The sequence below is a fragment of the Anguilla anguilla genome, chromosome 9 (genome assembly GCF_013347855.1).
Source record: "Anguilla anguilla isolate fAngAng1 chromosome 9, fAngAng1.pri, whole genome shotgun sequence".
NCBI lineage: Eukaryota > Metazoa > Chordata > Actinopteri > Anguilliformes > Anguillidae > Anguilla > Anguilla anguilla.
The window spans coordinates 44800577-44820232 of record NC_049209.1 but is presented as its reverse complement, the minus strand read 5'-3'; the positions used below and the strand labels follow the sequence as shown (position 1 = coordinate 44820232).

Below are 19656 nucleotides of genomic sequence, written 5' to 3'. Positions count from 1 at the left end.
AGGTGGAGGTCAAAGAATCTATTGGAGCATGCAGTTATCCTTCACAGAACACCAGGCAGGTCTCTATACAAACGTACAATATCTTAAAGGAAGGCTAGTGTAAGTATAAAATAACACTAAGAAATAAAACCATTCGAAAAGAAATAGGCTTCAACAAAAAATAAACATGTGCTAAGATGTGTAAATTAAGCCTGAGCAGCGCTCTTTCCAGGAAAAACAATTAAACAGAAACCACCCTAAAGGAGAAAGTGTGCCATCTGTGTCAGACAGCATGGGAGACTCTACACTGGACTTGGCTGAAGGTATTGCATTGATGCCCTCCTGCATCACCTCTGTCTCTGATGTGTCAGGGTGTCAGAAGTACAGGGCAGTGTAACTCCACATGGGGCTACCACATCTGTTAAATATCGAGCAGGACATGGACACTCTTAAACATCGGCTAAATCTACGGGGTCCCCCCCTCATATCGAAACTCTTAACAGGAGAACTGTCTACCTTAACAGAATCATGTCACGGAGGGACAAGTGGACGACAGAGTTACTGGCACAAGCTACAGAAGACCTATATTCTTTGGCACTTCACCGTTCTCCGTTGTGCTGAACAACCAAGGCTCTTAACCTTCCTGCGACTGTTGCCTCCCCGCGGGCCAGGGGGATGTCTGCGCTTAACCGAAACACAGAAAACACCATCGGCTTGTCCCAGGAGCGCGGGGAAGGAGAACTTCGGCTTTGATCCGAGCCGACGACACGCTTCCTGGCCAGCGGAGTAAACCGAATCCTTGTTGTTTAACGGTAGCTTTGCAACTCCATCTGACTTCATTCGATCCCACGTCAGACACCAGAATGTTCTGTGTTGTTTTGTTTCCTTTCGTCTTGTTTGTTAATTCGTTTGGCTTCTGGTCTAGATTAGCAATTGCTCAAATGTGCATTCCGAATCTCAGAATCGCAAAGCTCAGGATTTTGGTTTTGGTGGGAACCCAGGGCAGCAGGACTAGCCTGGCACCTTATGCCCAGCGCTGAACCAGGCTCAGACTTTGGCAGCAGAGGGAGAGGGCAGAGTTCAGCAGTCACGAGAAGGTGTATTTTTTTTGGGGGGGGGGGGGGGGGGGTGCAGGAAGTAGCAGTGCAGCGAGCGCTCAACAGATGCCCAAATGTTAGTTGGGGAAGAAGAGTCACCCAGCCACCCCCCCACCCCCCCACAGGAGGGCGGAGTCACATGACCGCACAGCGTTCCCGCCCCCCCCCACAGGAGGGCGGAGTCACATGACCATGCAGCGTTCCCCCCCCCCCACCACAGGAGGGCAGGGTCACATGACCGCGCAGCATTCCCGCCCCGCCCCCCCCCCCCCCCCCAGGAGGGCAGGGTCACATGACGGCGCAGCGCTCCCGCCGCAGGGCGCGCTGGAAGCGGATGGTGGCGTGGACGTGCTTGCAGCGGGCGCAGCCCATGCTGCGCAGCGCCTCGCTGAACAGCAGCAGGATGTGCCAGTTGAACTGGGCCGAGCACTCCACGTAGCCGCACTTCCAGCTCTTGCGCACCAGGTCCGAGACGTTGTGCCGCGGGATGACCCGCCCGCGCTGCAGGTCCCGCTTGTTCCCCACGATCAGGATGGGCGTCTCCGCCGTGCCCAGCACCCTGCCGAAACACACACAGGCAGACGCATACAGGCACACACACATACACACACACACACACACACACGCACACACACACAAACACATACACACACACAAACACATACAAGCACACACACACACACATACACACACAAAAACACATACAAGCACACACACACACGCACACACACACAAACACAGACATGCACACGCACACACACACATACACATACACACACACACACACACACACAGGCAGACACGTACACACACACACACACACACATACACATACACACACACACACACACACACACACACACACACACACACATACACACATACACACACACATACACATACACACACACACACATACACACACACACACACACACACACACACACACACATACACATACACACACACACATACACACACACACACATACACACATACACACACACATACACACACACACACACACACGCACACACACACATACACACACACACACACATACACACATACACACACACATACACATACACACATACACACATACACACACACATGCACACCCAGACACAGACACACAGACACAAGGCAATGTCAGGACTGCACCTATCATATTAATTGAAGAACAGCAGCACGCTCATACCTACTATTCATTACGGAACTGAAAAGAGCTAAGGTGTCAACCCCTTCAGCAGTTAAGTGAGTAAATGTAAGCAAAGTGGAATCATCTACTGTTAATAGATCACAATTATACGACGTCATGCAGACTTAATCAGATATTAGCCTAGGAGTGAAAAATATTGATAGTGGTTCAAAAAAACATACACATTCATAGCAAAAGACCCACACGCCTAAGATAATTACACTACTATTGCTTCAGGTGGGACAAAAATAATTAACAACCCAAGTAGCCAGCATAACCACGTGTATTTCAGTCTAGCTGTATTTTTAGTCTAGAATAAATACAGAAATACGGTCCCTTTTAAATTGCATTACATTACAGGCATTTAGCAGATGCTCATACCCAGAGCGACTTACATAACTTTTTTTTAATTCCACAGAATATATACCAATATACAGGAAATAAGATTTTTTTTAAAGTTTTAAAACACCAAAAAATGTACCACGTTCTGAGGATTTTTTCCCCCTCTCCCATGTGGCTGATTCAGATGTGTAACCCACACAATAGCAGGCCATTAAGGAGACACTCAAAATGGTGACATTCCGCTCTTCTGATACTTTGGTTCGTCTGAGAGAGCGACGCCAGCCCCTGGTGCGGTTCTGGTTCATTTTGGGCCTTTATTATTCACCCCACAGATTCATATTGTCGGGAACCACGGCGACAGGCCGGCACCTCATTGGGCACATCCACAATCCCTCTGCAGCAAATCCACCAATGAGCACCAGCCAAACGTCTGCTCAGCCCCCATTAATACCATGAATACCGTTTCTGTGTTCTCTGGGGGATAGATGGCAGGTGCTCCCATACAGAAGACATCAGCTAAAGTCCAAAGGTAGTTCTGAGGTATGCAGTATCTCACTGCACGTTATTAGCCTATACCACTGGTGCAGAAAAATAAACATGATCAATGAGTTTGTGCAAACACTGAAACAGTGACTTACCACCGTATCAGGATACATAGGGTATTAACCTATTAACCTGGCAAATCATGTGGTCAAACTATGTTGTTAACTGAACTGTATTATTGACACATTAGTATATCAAATCATGTCTAGTAAATCAGCAGGAAATGTATTATACCAGATTTTTTTACTGCTCACAAAGGTGGAACCAGCACATCAGGCAGTCTATGCTGTTAAGTGAATTGTGCCCATAAAAGTCCTAACACTCCAGTTTTTATACCGATGCAGATCTAATCCTTCCAAGTTAATCACCAGAATTTAAAAAAAGAAGTGCGAGCCCATTGCTCACAGTGGTGGAACACATACACACACAAACACACACACACACTCTCTCTCACACACACTCTTTCACACACACACACACACTCTCTTTCCACACACACAAACACACTCTCTCTCACACACACACACACACTCTCTCTCACACACACACACACACTCTCTATCACACACACTCTTTCACACACACACAAACACACACACTCTCTCTCCACACACAAACATACTCTCTCTCACACACACACACAGACACACACGCTCTCTCTCACACAAAAACACACACGCTCACACACGCTCTCTGTCACACGTAAACACACACACTCACACTCACACACACACACACACACAGAGCACAAATTGGGCACTGAATTCCCTGACTGTTTCGCAGCTCCAGCATCCAAACCAAAGGAAAATGATGGAGCAGAAAGTGACAGGAGCGGTCTGGGCGGTGATGAGACGAGCCTCGGCCCCATCCATCACTTCCTGTGACAGGGCCACCCGGAGATCCTGCAGTCGCAGTCCCTGTGACGCCGAGAGCCCAAGTGCCATCACGCGGCCCTGGGGCCCCGGGGGCCCGGGGGCCAGGAGTTACCGCGCGCCCGCCCGGCGAGGTTCGACCGCGGAGCGCGGAAGTGTCCGCTAACTTATAAACAAACCGACCGGATCCGACCTGTCATAGCAACGGCTGAAGAGCAGCGCGTCGCTCAGCGCTACAGAAGCAACCCTGAATCAGAACATCAAGCGCGTGTGTGTGCGCTCTGTTCCCTGCCCTGTCAAAGCCATGTTCCTCTCACACAGCAAATGGCCGTCAGCACTCTCTGCTGTCTGCAGGCACATCTGCAACTGCCAAGGCAATGGAGCATTACCCTCCCTCCACTACACGTGAAACTCTCAGACAGTGGACAACATACCTGTTTGGTTTTGGTGTGCCAAGCATGTGTACCTTATTAAGGGCCACTGACAGTCACTGCTGGGCACTCCCGTTACAGACGTCTGCCTGAGGGCTTATTACTGAACACTTACCGGAATTTTCCTCAGGAACACCGAAACAGTTTTCGTAATCGGATGAATCGGCGTGACGTGACACCGGAGGAGCCGGCCCCGGTGACCGTGCGCGGGGTCGCTAAACGCGCGCGGCTCGGCCGCAGAGCGCGACACCCCGCCCCGCCGTTTCCCACGGTGACGCAGCGGCACTCGGGCGTCTGACGCACTTCGGCTCGGAAATCAATCTCCCCGCGAGGGCCTGACAGACAGACACCCCCCCCCCCACCCCCCCACCCCCCCACCCCGCGCACCTCCTGCCAGATATTGACTCGCACTGAGATAACACATTGGCAGGATCCCAGACCCCCCCCCCCCCCACTCTCCCCTTTATTAGCTCACACGCTCGTGAGATTGAGCTATCATTTCGTCACCTGCAGCGTCTCCAGCTAGGCCCCCCGGTGGACTTGGGTACCATCTGCAGGCTATTCTTTCCACCTTAAAGAGGGATGTTCCTTTCGCACGGCTAGGCTGGGTTTTAAGGGAGCCCGTACAGACAGCCCTGAGCCCTGAGTTTGTGTGTTTGAAAACGCAAGGAGATGCAGTGTTACAGGCATTCGATTTGCATAGGGCTTATGGCCTCTTAAGCCATTACCAGTGACTGCCCAATCTTGTTTCAGGAGATCTACCGTGCTGTAGGTTTTCACTCCAACCCTACCAAAGCAAACCTCACCCAAACCAACAGCTAGAGATCTCATTAAGCTGCTATTTAGTAGAATCAGATGTGCCTAATCATGGTTGGAGTGAAAACCTACAGGATGGCAGATCTCCAGAAACAGGGTTAGGCAGCCCTGTCTTAGACCATCAGGTATTTCACTTCAAATAATTAAGAGAGACAGTCTTTTGCAGATTTTACTCAAACTCGGATATAGGAAAATCAATCCTTGTAACTTAAAAACGTAGATGATTAAAAAACCACTTCAAAAGACAGCGATCATGTATGAAATTGTCCCTCAGATATTATCACACAAATGCAGCTACTGTCAAGGTGAGGGTTTTTTTTTTTTTTTTTTTAATGGGTAATTAACAGTCTGAAGATACAAAGACCCTGCTCCTCCACCACCCCCCACCCCCCCACCCCCCCTAAAAAAAGTGACGATAACACGTAATCTGATAAACAACGGGCACATGCGTCGGGGGCCACTGAGCGGCGTGCCGATGTTGTCTCGGCAGCCTAAATCCCCTTGTATTTCGGGAGCCACTAATTAGGGCCGTGGCTCTGTTCACCGACTGCTGCCGCCGCCGCCGTCGCCGTGGAGTTCAAAGAGCCGGCTGGTGGAGGCGGTGCATTAGGGATGCCGGACGCGTACCTGGTCTCTAGGATCTGCTGGCGCATGGTCTTGACGTATTCGAAGCTGTCGAAGCAGCAGATGTCGTAGACCAGGATGTAGACGTGGGCGCTGCGGATGCCTCGGCAACAGGAGTCGGTCCATTCCTGAAGCACACGGGGGGGGCGGGGGGGTGGGGGTGGAGGGACGGGGGGGGGGGCACAGGGGTGCGGGTGGAGGGACGCGGGGGGGGGGGGGGGGGGCAGGGCGGGGATGGGGACAGGGAGGGGGGAGGGCGGAGGGACGGGGCAGGGATGGGAAGGAGGGGGGATGAGGGGACAGGGAGGGGATGGGATGGGGAGGGGGCGGTTAGTTGAGGGTGTGATAAATATAGACATTGCAAATTTACAGAAAGTTGGCACTCCGCTAGTAGATTTAAATTGGCTGCACTTGGCTGGCTAAAAATATCAATGCTCACCTCAAAATAAAAAATAAAAAACCCATCTCATTTACATATTCATGCACCAGCAGTTATGATGGCAATATGCAGAGCAAGGCAATAAAAAACAAAACAGGAACGCAACGCCGTGTAAATCATAACTCCCATACATTTTATATGAGCGTTTTCTGATAATGTGAAATGTAAATCTACCTGTTGGTGGCAAGCGAATTTGCACACGGCAGCACAGAATTCTCCTGGGATAACGGGCCTACTCTTAAAGCTGCTAACTGAGTGGCATGCAGTGCACGGCCACACTGACCTGAGGAAGAGGATTATTCATTTTGCCGATAATTAATATGAGCAAGCATGCGGAAAGGAAGAGGAAGCTACTCACAGTAAACATAACCCATTCTTAATTATGCAATGAATAATTGATAGTTTACATTTTGGTCTAGCAGAGCTGATGCTTTCAAAAAATAAAAAATAAATAAATAAATAAAACCAGACGAGGCCCCATTTTTTGTGGTGCTTCTCTTACCCGGAGAGGCACTTCCCCATTGAGTGTGTGTGGGAGGGGAACTACGGTTATACCATCTGCTCAGAGCGAGAAGATGAGAGGGTTTTTGCAGGGATACCGGAGAGTAAATTGAGACCCTGGCTACTGGCCGTAAGCTGAAGGTAAGAAGCAAATGCAGTAGCGAGAAAACACTGGAAGAGGTTTATCTTATGTGCAAATGCACACGTCACACGCATAACACAAGAAGTACGTAGGAACACACACCGAGACACCACAGAAACATACTACCACAACATGTGGGTACAGGACTTGTACATGTACAGTACGCACTGTTCTTGGAGGAGTCACAGAGTTATTATTATACACAACACAACGTATGTGGGTGGGGGAGACAAAAATACCACACACAAAACTCATAACAGCTAATAGTGCAACTAAAACAGATTCATTAATGACTGACCATTAATGCACTATTACTATTATTATTATTATTATTCATAATATTAATGCTAGCTAAACACATGCAACACGTAGATGGCACATGAGAAAGAAGTGAAAAGAATGAAGGAGATGTCAAAATAAATGGCGCAAAGAGTTAGAATGAGTTACAATGACAAGAAGCGAGGAGGCCGGAAAGAGGAACTACGGATCAGCACGGGCAGTTCACTTGAGCAGGGCCTGCAGCGGGGCTCCATCACCGGCTCACGTCGTGGAATTGAGTTAGGTCACCTGACACCACGATGCGTCGCCCATTTGCATGCAATAAAACCCGATACAAACGTGCTTACGGCCCATCCATCCTGCCCGTCAGCTCAATTCTGTTTTGATTTGTACCCCACTGCGCAAATGATTGTTTGCGAGTTGGCGCTTGCATGTTTGGCCATGTTTCACCAGGTCCATTTTATGGGGGAACACGTCCTTGCAGCGAAGGCACGAAGGTCGGGACACTGGAGTTTCAATTAGCGGAATTATGAAACTGGAATTAGAAAAGAGCAACAAAAAAAAATAAAATAAATAATATAAAAAAAAGAACTGATTGAAAAACAAGATCCTGCACAAAACAAAGAGATGAGGAGACCCCTATTTAAAACATAATTAGACTGGAGGCAATCCCACAAAATGTAACCTCTGGGGTATTTCAAAAAGAAAACTAAATAACAAAATGCTTTTTTTTATAATCAAATCCTTGATTTTTTACATCAAATCGTATTGTAATAAATGTGAATAACAGAACATTCTATTGTGCTGCAGTTGGGCAATCAGCCAGGACAAAGAAAGTTGAAGGGATGGGGTAGTTTGTACTTTTTGTGTTGCATGACTTTTTATTGAAGAGCGTACGCTAAAAATCAGCTAAACAAATAGGCATGATTTACACCTCACAGAACAGAAAGAATGCACATAAATCCTGCAGGAGCACTTTTCTAGATTGCTCCATCCCTGGTCGTAAGAACGTGCTTTATTGAGTAGACGGTCATTTGTTTGCGTTCTGACAACAAAATATAAATAAGAAACCGGAGCATGAAAATCTCACGGCGTATTTACAGTCCGTCTAAGAAAGCTACCGCCTTTGTTTCTTCTCTGTCCAAATTAAAGCACTTGTGGAAAAAAAAAGTGCTTCTTCAGGATGTTCACGTCCTTCTAACTGTACAGGGCCATAAACCTCAGAAAGCAGGCATCAGCATCCCCGGCAGGGTCTGCTGGGGTTTTTTTCTGTAGCTCAGCACATCACTGATCAGTTACAGCAGCTGATTACGCCGTTAGTTCACCTTGTCTGTTTTTATTTAGGGGACTTCAGCTGGTTTTAAGGTGAAGACAAAAAACCAGCAGAGTCCGTCGGCCTTTAAGGTCGCAGAAACCCGAAACTAAAGAGTGAATCTGTTTCGCGAGGGCACTCCGCTCCGACAGTGATCGAGAGGCAGCAAACGCAACCCAGGAAATGAAGAGAATCCAGTGCTCAAATACTGGAGCGCTGCTTCTGGGTGCAGGTAAACAAACGCTCACAGTTTGGGACCCAGTCGTGACCGTGACCAAGTCACAGCGACTGGCCAAGACCCCTACAGGGCAGTGCAAGATGCGCAAATCTGGAATCAAAATGCAGTACGACTCTTGAGGATGCAAATGTAATCCCTGAGAGAGAGAGACAGCTGAAGCTTTTTTTCAGATTCACTTGGACACATTTTTGACGTTATCCTTTTAGTGGATTTTTTTTAGATTTGGCACTGCCAGACAAAGCCTGTCCTCTGCCCATCGCTGCTGAACACTTAGGCCTTCTTTGTAACTTTGTAAAGCTAAGCAGCTTTTTCTCCACTGCTGCTGCAACAACATTATTATCAATTATTAACGAGAGCACAAAGCTGTCCCGATACATTAGAAAGTTTGCTTCTCTCCTTGATTCCATGGTTGTGTGATGAACTTGTACTACAGCTGTAAGTTTCCGAGTTGAAATCTGACAGCTCCCACAAGGATCATTCCAGAGAGCCAACTGAACAAGGTTACAACAAGTTTTACAGTAAAACAATCGCTCGTTTAAAAAATGTTTTTTTTTTTAAACGCACCGTGGGAAAAACAAAACAAAATGTCAGATCGCTCGTGTTGCGATTTCTGAGCTCTACCTGAGCGCTCGGGGGAGCTCAGAGAAAACAGCACAGTCATTTTTCACCAGGTCACGCTCGTGCTGAGTCAGCCTCTCATTTCTGATTCTCGGCCCGGAAAGTTCTCTTGATGAGTCGGTCGGGGCGCGGTCCGAGGGCACGATGAAAGATCGTGGCGTGCCGATGGCGTAGCGTTAGGGAGCCCCGTATCAACTCCCTCAGATAGTTTGCTAAAAGCGTTGGTTCAGAGACCCCCTTTCCAAACTGTACTCCTCGCCTCAGCAGTGTTTTACTAGTCATGAGAGAGAAACAGGCTCTGATAAACACACTAATGGAGAGAGATACATTTTACCAGCAGTTTTCTGATATGAAACATTCATATTGTTTTTCTGTGGAGGGCAAAATATGGTGATTAGTTTAAAAATAAAAAAACAAACTGTGATTGGCAGCTCTGCAGCTACACCCACTGAAGCCTCACTCCTCCGTTATTATATTACATACAATTCTGAATTCTATCTGGGGTCAATATGCTTGGGGGAATAAGCTTCACCTTTCTCTCCTGTACAATCGGCCCTCAGGGTAAAGGCTGGAATTCTGGCAGAATCAATACGACTGAAATACGCTATTTCTTCATAGTGATCATCACACGATCATCACACGAGCACTGGTACAGTAATCATATCAACGGTCTATAGAACCAGCGGATAATATCAACCGGCATCGTGAAGGTTTAAGTCCCGGATGGAAGATTGCTGCTGTATGTCTAAGCACATAAATTGTTTCAGTAGATATTCAGGAGAATAAACAAGACAAATAATGTGACAGAAATGATGCCATTTATCATTTAACTGGGTCTTTGTTAAGTAAAGGAATCGTGCGATACACCAAAACCAGAAGGCATATAAAAATCTTTGCAGTAGTCACTGTTTCCACACTAGTTACTGTTGGAACATCTCAGCACAACTGATCAGATTATCATGGATATCAAGGATAATCTTTTCTGCACAACAACACCCATACCAACAGCTCCCCCCCAACCATCTAGAACAGTGCTGTCTCCAGTAAACAATGCTTCCAGTGAAAGGCCTGAACACCAAAAGCAACCTTCAGAAACACAAGATAAGTTCCATACTTTCCTAAGACCAGGTGTGTACATGGTTTTGTGACACATTTTAGCATTTGAATCTGTGGGCAACACCCTACTTGAGTTGTTGTCGCTGTTCTTAAGCTTCAGACCTGCAAACCACTGTAGTTTCCAGGCCAAATTTACAACTTAATCCAAAAAAGTAAGAAACTTCCCCGAGCGACCGGCGGGCGGCTGACCTGCAGGCTGCTCCCGGGGAAGGCGGGGATGGCGGGGTAGTCGGTGATCTGGAGGTCGTGCACGTGCCCGTTGAGGACGGCGGCCGACAGGTAGACGCGGCGGGCGCGGCCGGGCGAGGGCGCCTCGCGGTAGTCATCGCAGAGGAAGCGGCGCACGATGGCGGTCTTCCCCACGCCCTGCGCCCCGAGCACCGCGATCCGGAAGGGCGGCGACGCGCCCCCGCCGCCCCCGCCGCGCCCTCTGCCTCCCGCCCCGCCCTCCCTGTTCTCGCAAGCCACGGGCCAGTGCATTCAAGATGGCGCCCGGGAGCCTCATAGTCGCAGCAGGGGCAGAGGCGGCGGCAGCGGGCACGGTGCGGTCCCATTCATAGGCCAACACCCCCCGGGTTTCTGGAAATTTGGGGAGAGACAAGGCGTTGTCGGCGGTTACATCACACAAAACACCACGCCATGCACAGGAGTCGCTCAAGTTAATGTCAGGTGCTGCCATACAGGTAAATGTCACCCAGAATTATTCCAACAGTGATGCACAGTATATTACTGGGGTGGGCAAAATGTTTACCTGTAGGACTGGAATGCAGGTTCTTATCGCCACCAACTACCCTGGCTCAATTAGCTAATTAGCTGCATACATCAATGGCAGTTCACTCGTACAGTACATTAGGCCATGGTGAAGTGTCATATATGGATACAAATCCAATTATCAGCTGTAATTCATGAGGTTAGCAATAAATAAAGCTTAGAGAAAATGCCTAATCTTGCATATGACTAGGCTAATTCAATAGTTAAGAAGCAGAGGTTCCATAAACACTTACGATCATGCTTGCCTACCCCTGGGAGATTCTTGTTTTAAACAGGGTAATCAAGGACAACTTACGATTTTCCATTCATTCTATTTTAACAATTAGACCAGCAGTTCCTCCTGAAAGTTCCTCCCATTGGGGAGTTTTTTCTCACCTCCAATTGAGTGTTTTTATTCCCACTGGAGAGTTCTATTTAACTTTTGGTTGCTTGCCTTTTGGAATTTCAGGCTTGATTTTTGCCCTATTTTGCTATCTGTTACCTCCATAAAGCATCTTTGTGATAGTGTCTCTGCGCACTACAACTAAAATTGAACTGGATCTGAATCTCCATATTGCATCGTCGAGTAAACTTTGTAAAATAATAATGAAATCGCTTTATTTAATTAAAAGAAAATGAGCTCATTAAAAATTAATCCCATTAGAGATTAAGTGAAACAGACAGGTCTAGATTAATAAGGCGATGTAATGGGATTGGTTTTTGGTTGTCTTGATTGATTCAGTTAGTAAGGTAAGGTAAGTGTAACTTAAACTTATCCACCAGGTAAGTTTAGGTTAAACAGAGTTTCTCAGGTCATAATTGCATTAGCTCTACTTAATGGCATTCCAGGCTTCCACTGCCCACCACACAGCACAATGTTCAGTGTTAAATCAACTGTTACAGAGCCCACATGGTCTCGTTCTAGTCTAGAGTGGGACCATACATACTCTGTTAAGAGTGGAGTTAACAGCAGACATTTTACTGTGCAGGTATAGTCCAACAGATCTCCTCAGATTGGTGCCACCTCTCCTGTAGCACCAGGAGGCCAGTAGTGATGGAGACAGTCAAGGGGCATAGTCATCAGAGAAGCACAATGGAGGAATTAACGCACATCAGCTCCAGGACTCCATTTGCAGGTTTGTGAGGTCCGATATTGGTTCCAAAATGGGGTAGGAAAAAAACTTTTGTAAAAAAAACAATTTTTTTCTGACTGCAATATATTTGAAATTTGAATGCTTTCAGTTCTGTTTTCTGCAGGTATCTAACAGAATGAACACTATCTGAGGGTGAGCATCACGCATGCTGGGGGCTGAAATCAGAGGAATTGTGGGTAATTGCATTTGCTTTCCGGACCGCCACTCAACTGCATTCATTTTCAGGTGAACTACACGCCGAACCGGATCCCCTTTCACACGGGAGACGCGCTGGGCTTGTCCGCAGGTCCGCACTCCGGCATGCAAGGCCTGGCATGGCATGCTCTCTTACATCACAGAGCTCTGAAACCATGGACACCGTGTCTTCTGTTCCTGGCTATCTCTCAAGGACAGACAGAGATTTTTTTTTTCTTATCTTTTTTTTTTTTTTTTTTTTTGATGCAGCAAGCGTAAAATGGTGAAAATTTCAAATCACTTTGAGCTATAGAACTGGAAGGGAAAAGCCGTGAAATCCTTTCGCTTATAATGTGCTTACTAGAAAGCCCTTCATGGAGAGTGACCCTTGGCCCCTTCGGGGTTTGCTAATTCTCTTCACATTTTTCATCATTAACAGAAAAACTGCTGATGCCCCATTAAAACAGAATTAGCCGGGCCCTCAATAAAACAAGCACATATTTCTCTGAGGAGACAGGACAGGTCATGATATTTGAATTTTTATTGCTTTATCACTGTACTGTAGCTGTTTATTTTTAGTATTGTCAACAATACACCCCCGTTAATTTATTTAGGCATGCAGAGGCTTGGTTTATGTAAATGGAATAATTTGTTCAATAATGGAACTGTTCCAGTCCTACACCTTAAATCTGAAAAATTGCAAACCATGAAAATTAACAGCTCAAGGAAATATACTCGCGGACGCATTGAGAATGCTTAGGGTTTCTTTAGCAGACATTTGTATGTAGTCGCACCTTTTGCTTTAATGGGGTCACGCAGGCTTAACTGGAACAAATAGCTATATTTATAGAGGAAGGAGCTTAAACTACCATGCTTTCTTTATTTTTTCTTTTTCTTTTTTTTTTTAGAAGCAGCACCACATCCCTGTCAGTTGTAGTTGTAAAATGCACCATTTTAAGGTAGTTAAAATAGAGAAATATATCCAAAAGGTATTTATGTGCTATGACACCGTCAAATACTTTTTAGATTTCAGCCATCAGAATGCATTGGTCCCATCTTTACAGATTCTTTTAAGCAAACATTTCACACCTGTCGAACTGTGTATTTCCACTGAAGGCATCTGCTCCTAGTTTTATAACTTGGTTAACGGTCTTTATATAAGCACTGTCATTTTAGGACAGGTTAGCAATATAGCTTCCTTAAAACCTCTGGTGTTACAGTGCTCACAAAAACTTTGATATGAATAGCGTTTTGCCCGCAGTATAAATCAGATATTTATAAACAGGGTACATATTCTTCACAGAATGTATTTACTGATGAAAGCATTTTTGCATATTCATCAATCTACAGCGACACACGAGGTACGGCTGTGATGACTCAACACAGTACTTGTGTTTAGTTGTAGCCTGTAAACGTAAATAACTGTGCACTAATATTCCGTAGTTTAAAGGCTCGCCGTCTTACCTTGTAAAGCGCAGGTCAGACGCTCAGATCAGTGTGCGTTGTGGATTCCAGTGCTCCGCAGATCCACCTGCGTTATTGACCAGAGGAAGCTCTGCTTGAGTTCAATTCGTTCGCCTCACGCCCGCAGATAAGTGGCTCAGGTGGCAAGAGCGAGGTACACTGTGAAAACATCCCCCTCTTTTCCGCGAGAGAACACCGACACATCACAGGGTCAAAACGCCCGTCAGCTTGCACAAGACGAAAATCAATGCCTCCGCGTAAGAAAGAATGGAAAAACATTGGCTACGCCAGGAGCCTCGTCTGCGTGAAATGACAATTCGGCAACCTTCACAGCATCCGAAAAGGCTCAGAGTGTGGATGAGATGTGACAGCACACGTAGCCGCACAGCTCAAATAAGGCAGTTTATCGTCAAATGCAATCGTGTTGCCTTTACAAATTAACTTCTTGCCGTCACCGTTGACTACCGTGGTAGCCTACCAATTCCCAAACCTGTTTTACAAATGCATCAGTCGCAAAGGAGAGAGCAGTAAGCTGCAAACACACAATTTAATAGAATTTAAACCTAAATTAAAATTAATAATAATGTTTATATAATAATGACGATACATATTGTAGCTTCTTAATAGAACCCAGTAACGCCCAGTAAAATGACACACAAAACAATGGTTTTGTTTGCGTAGCTTTGGGAGATACAGCACATACAGGTGTTTCAGCGTTGTATAGGCAACTTTGATCAACCCTCGTTTTGATTTGTTTGACGTGGTTAAATGCTTTTGCTAGCGAAATATCTGTGGCGTAGGGGTTGGTTACTAACTTTGCTCAAGCAGCCTACAGAGACATATAGGCAGATACGGTCCTGCTATTGACACAGCGATGTTACGGGCTTTTTGTGACGTGACCTACAGAAGTAGCCGCGTACCCTGAAATAATTCTGTATGTACTGGAATGTGCGCTACAATATATACAATTTACAACAGCTGGTCATTGCTCAAGCTACAGTTCGTAGCGCAGTAATCTCGTACGACCGCAATGGTAAATAGCTATATAGACCGAGTATAGTTTATGGGAGTAAGAAGACGGTTCTGTTTATGTGGGTTTAGGCAAAGTCGAGCTTGTCAGTTCAGGTGAAACCTTCTGGGGGCTCTTCTACATCTTTTGGCTTGAAAAATGCAATCTCATCTTAAGTGCGTTACCTTCTTCTGGACCATCGACAGTCCTGAACAGCGTTGGACATCATGTGCAGATGCTGCAGCCGACAGGCAGTTCCGCGTTAGTATCTTAGCAACCGCATCCTTTCTCTTCAGTTGCTTAGTAACCACGTGTTACATACCTGTACAATACACGCCAAGAAAGAATAACTTTACGCGAGATATTAATGTGCAACAGGCTGTAATATATCACTGCCTTGCATGTCAACGAAGAAGTAGGTGGCGTGCCTGCCATATTAATATCCGTAAACGTCACCATTGCGAGCAATAAAATAGATTTCATACACAAGCTATAGAAAGAGACTGTCATGGATTAAAGCGTTTTTTCCTGACCGTGAATTTCACTTAAATAAAACTAAAAATAACCCTCAACAGCCAGCTTAAAAATAATACCCCTGAAGATTGGATTTGCACTACCACTGCATTTTAAATGTTCTCATTTGTAAACAAGCCATACCTTCCTACAATGCAAAAATAAATACATAAATAATAACGAGGAAATAGAATCTTCAAATTCTATTGTAGTTGAGGCTTAATACATCATCAAATAATCTTAGTCCACCATTAAAATAATTAAATGCATCAAAAAAAATTGGTCTGGGCACCAGCAAAGCAGCCCTTGCTCTGAAGTCAACAGCTGTTTTCAGAGCATTTGTAACCCTGAACAGAATCCCTTTGAATTGTGAAGAATACTGAAAGTTAAAATAAAAAATAAACAAAACTTTAAATAACCTGGAAATTAAGGAGCAGGTGTGTAAGGTTAATCTAGACAACAAGGACTGATTGTACTTTTGACAGATGCAAACCTCTTTCCTCTCCCCCCCCCCCCCCCACTTTCTAACTGGCCAATCCCTACTCCCCGACCAGCCTGCCTGTCTTGTCCTCGGCCTGTACTGGAGGTCTGGGTCACTGTTTATTCGGAGTAGCAGCTGTGCTCCACCACACAGGGACAGGCCTGGCTCAGCCCCCAGCTGCCACCGCTCTCCCAAGCTAAGCTCACAGGAGACGCTACGAAATATATTACTTTGCAGGTATAATAAAACAAATAAAATACATATTTCAGTATGGAGGCAGCCTCTTTCTTCCCGTTTTTTTTTTTTTTTAAAGGACAGCAGACACACTGCCCTCCCTCCATATGTATGCAAAAATTTTATTTTTTGATTTATTCAGACAGGGAGAAAGCAGAGATATCACCGCTCAGAAGCCGGGATCGAGTCCCCACCCACAGCTGGTAACCCTAACCCTAACCCCAACCCCTCCAACCCCCCCCCCCCCCCAAATGAGGGGGCTCATGCATGGCTTGAGAGTCCGCATCACACGACTTGTCTTTTTTGCATTTTTCTTTCAACGATAGCCTGGAAACCAAGCTTTGGTGTTCCCATTGTGAAATGGTCCTCCTGAGCAAGATCACACCTGTGACGAGCAGCGAGGTCCCACCTCCGTGAGGGCGGCACCACTTACTCAGGCACGCCGCTGCAGATATTCAGGGGCCAAACACTCTGCCGTGCACCATTCAGCACCCACAGACACATCCCAGCGATCAACCAGGCTAATCCCACTGGTGCATGGAAGCGGAGTGTATGCGATGCATTAAAAGAAGGACACAGGCAGCTCTCCAACAGACAGGACAGTTTATTGAAAATGAGAAGGCCGGGGTGGGGGGGTGGGTTGGGGAAGAAACCAGGAGTTAACATTGGTCAAGGCTATAAAATAATGGCAACAAGAGGCATTGGCAGCAGGAAGTTCATGACAAAAAGGTTCGCGGAGCTCAAGTGACAGGTTAGCTGGCGGGAAACGGGCGCGTCCACGCATGAAGCTGGGAAAAGCTTCCGGTTGGTTCCGCTTGAGCGCTCTACGGTCACAATAAGATACTGCACACGTAGCCCAGCATAGCATATTACATACAGCTAGTGTTCCGCCTGACATTTTCTGTTGAATTTATTATATTTAGGACTAAATGAGGACTGATTTATTTATTTGATTCAGCAGTGCATTTTAAGGTCGCCTCAGCACAGAACATCGTGCTCTGTTTTAGCACACAAAAACAGGAATCTCAAAACAAGTCCAGAGTGATCTGAAGGGATAATGCACCCAATGCAGATCACATCAAAAGTTGAGACTAAAAAACATATTTTCGGTAGGGGAACAATGGGCGCAATCCATCAGAACACACACGGGGTTGGCACAATTCATACCAAAACTTCAACAGCAAAAGACTGAATGACCGTTTCAAACTGCAGAATCGCAAAAACGTCTCACTAATATATTTAGGAAAAGGTTAAAAACCATCAAAAACGCACAACACCCGACAACTAACTTTTAGCACGGAAAATGAAGGCCATGGACACTATTTTTAAGAACCTTTATTTGGCGACGAGTCAGCAGGACATCTTGTCCATGAGAATAATCCAGGCCTGGAGTGTTACCTTAGGAGAACCCTTCCCATCCAGCTAAGTGTTATTTGACCACATATCACAGGTAAATGATAACAGAAAGGGCATGACTGGCATGCAGGTTCACAGGAGCTTAAGCACACGTGGTGACAAAACAAAACAAAAAAAGAACAAGGATCATATTTAAATCACAACAAAATAAAATGTACCCTTTTGTGTTTTTAACATTTGTTTCAATACGCTTTTAATTCTGATTACAACTGTAAGCTTAACCACCAGACACATCCAGAAAGTACACTCACCTTTTAATATGGCTAACATTATGCTTTAAAATTACATCTGTATATATATATATATATATATATAAATAAGTCTTAAAAATCATGATCACATTTGAGGCCTCGGTACATACACTGCTACTGAAATATCTCGCTACTGTTAAGTCAAGCCCAGATCTAGATTATTAGTACACTATATATTGAGATGATTATTATTATTATTTTTTTTTTTTTTAAATGTATCTTCTATAATCCAGACAGCTCTTTTAAAAACTGTCATTACACAGAGATCCAAATCTACCAACAAAATAACATAAGAGGCAGCCCTGGAGCTGGCTTGCTCTATGTCACAAGTAAAAGGAATCCAAAGCTCAAATAGCTGCATTCAGGATAAACACAATTACAAACGTCAGATAACGGAGGAAAGAAGCAACGGATAAAGGCAAACGTGAAGGTTAAAAAAACATATATATAGAATATATATACACGCGCATACGTGTTTGTGTGTGTGTGTGTGTGTGTGTGTGCGCATGTGTAAAAATCAACACTTTATGCCTGGCGTGAGGTTGCAGTAGAACAACTGGGAATTTCACACTGGCAGTACTATCAAAGCTGCTATTAAGGATGGACAGGACAAAGCTGGTGTGCCTATGGGGCATGCGGTAGAGAGAAAATCCCCCCCTAGGGGGGGTACCTGCAGGGAATTCGGATCTGCCGAATGGATAAGGAGCACTACATAACGCCTATCAACCGTGTGGTGAGATTGTGGGTCCGGACGCTTTGGGAGTCGGTTAGCATTAGCACACAGGAAGCTGGGGATGGGCCTGCTCTTAAGATGCCTCCTTGGAGAGGGGTTCTGTTCGTTAAAATGGCCGCTGAACGCAGCGACGCGCGCACGTGCTCATTCGTGCTTGCACTAAACTGACAGGTTAGGTCGTGAGCGCTCTGAGGGAGACAGGCGGAGGCGTGGTCTCAAGGATATAAGTACGGGCGGTTCTGCAGGAAAAGGAAAATGGCCGCCGTAAAGACGTCCGTGTACTGGAGTGTGTGCGGAGCCGACGACCTCGTGCGCAAGGCCTGACCGTTCAGACGGAGGAAGAACAAAAACAATCGGGAACTGAGGATGGCACAAGGGGGCAGTAAACATCGTAATAGCTCCCAAAAATAGTGGTACGCATAGTGGTTACAAGAAATCAAGAAATAACGATTAGCTGAAGAGTCCACTGAGACGCTAAAGTCATAGCGTCTGACCCTTTCAAGGTTGCATTAGTCAGTTTATGGTTCTTAATCGGCCACCATTTTGGCTCAGGCCAGGCTCACCCACTGCAGTAAAGAAGCGCTAAAAAGTTGTGAAAGAGGAAAGAGAGAGAGACAGAGAGACAGTGGTATTGGTCATTAATGCCTCACCAGTGGAACGCTCTCTGATAATCTATCACTTGTGGGGAAAAAAAGCTATTTATTTTTTTCCTGGAATGGTTGAACGGGCATGGCAACAAACTACTTAAAGCATAAAGACCATTACAAAAACAATGACACCCAAGAAAAACACTTAAGACATGCTGTACAGTACAAAATGGCGGTCGGGAGAAGAGAGGATTTGCAAATGAAGAACAGCTTTTCCGCTAAAACTTGCGGTCGACCGCTCTTCACTCGCGTTGGCAACATCGACGGGTCTATTCTCAGA

At 45.9% G+C, this 19656-nt stretch overlaps 1 protein-coding gene across 1 annotated transcript; it reads right to left on the bottom strand.

Moving 5' to 3' along the window:
• Nucleotides 1–1344: 1344 nt before the first annotated feature.
• Nucleotides 1345–15609, bottom strand: LOC118235385 (ras-like protein family member 10B). Its single transcript, XM_035432634.1, has 4 exons — nucleotides 14093–15609; nucleotides 10740–11129; nucleotides 5909–6033; nucleotides 1345–1635 (listed from the first exon to the last, which is right to left on the bottom strand). The coding sequence occupies exons 2-4, from the start codon at nucleotides 11028–11030 to the stop codon at nucleotides 1365–1367; spliced, it is 687 nt and encodes a 228-aa protein (XP_035288525.1). The 5' UTR covers nucleotides 11031–11129; nucleotides 14093–15609; the 3' UTR covers nucleotides 1345–1364.
• Nucleotides 15610–19656: the final 4047 nt, after the last annotated feature.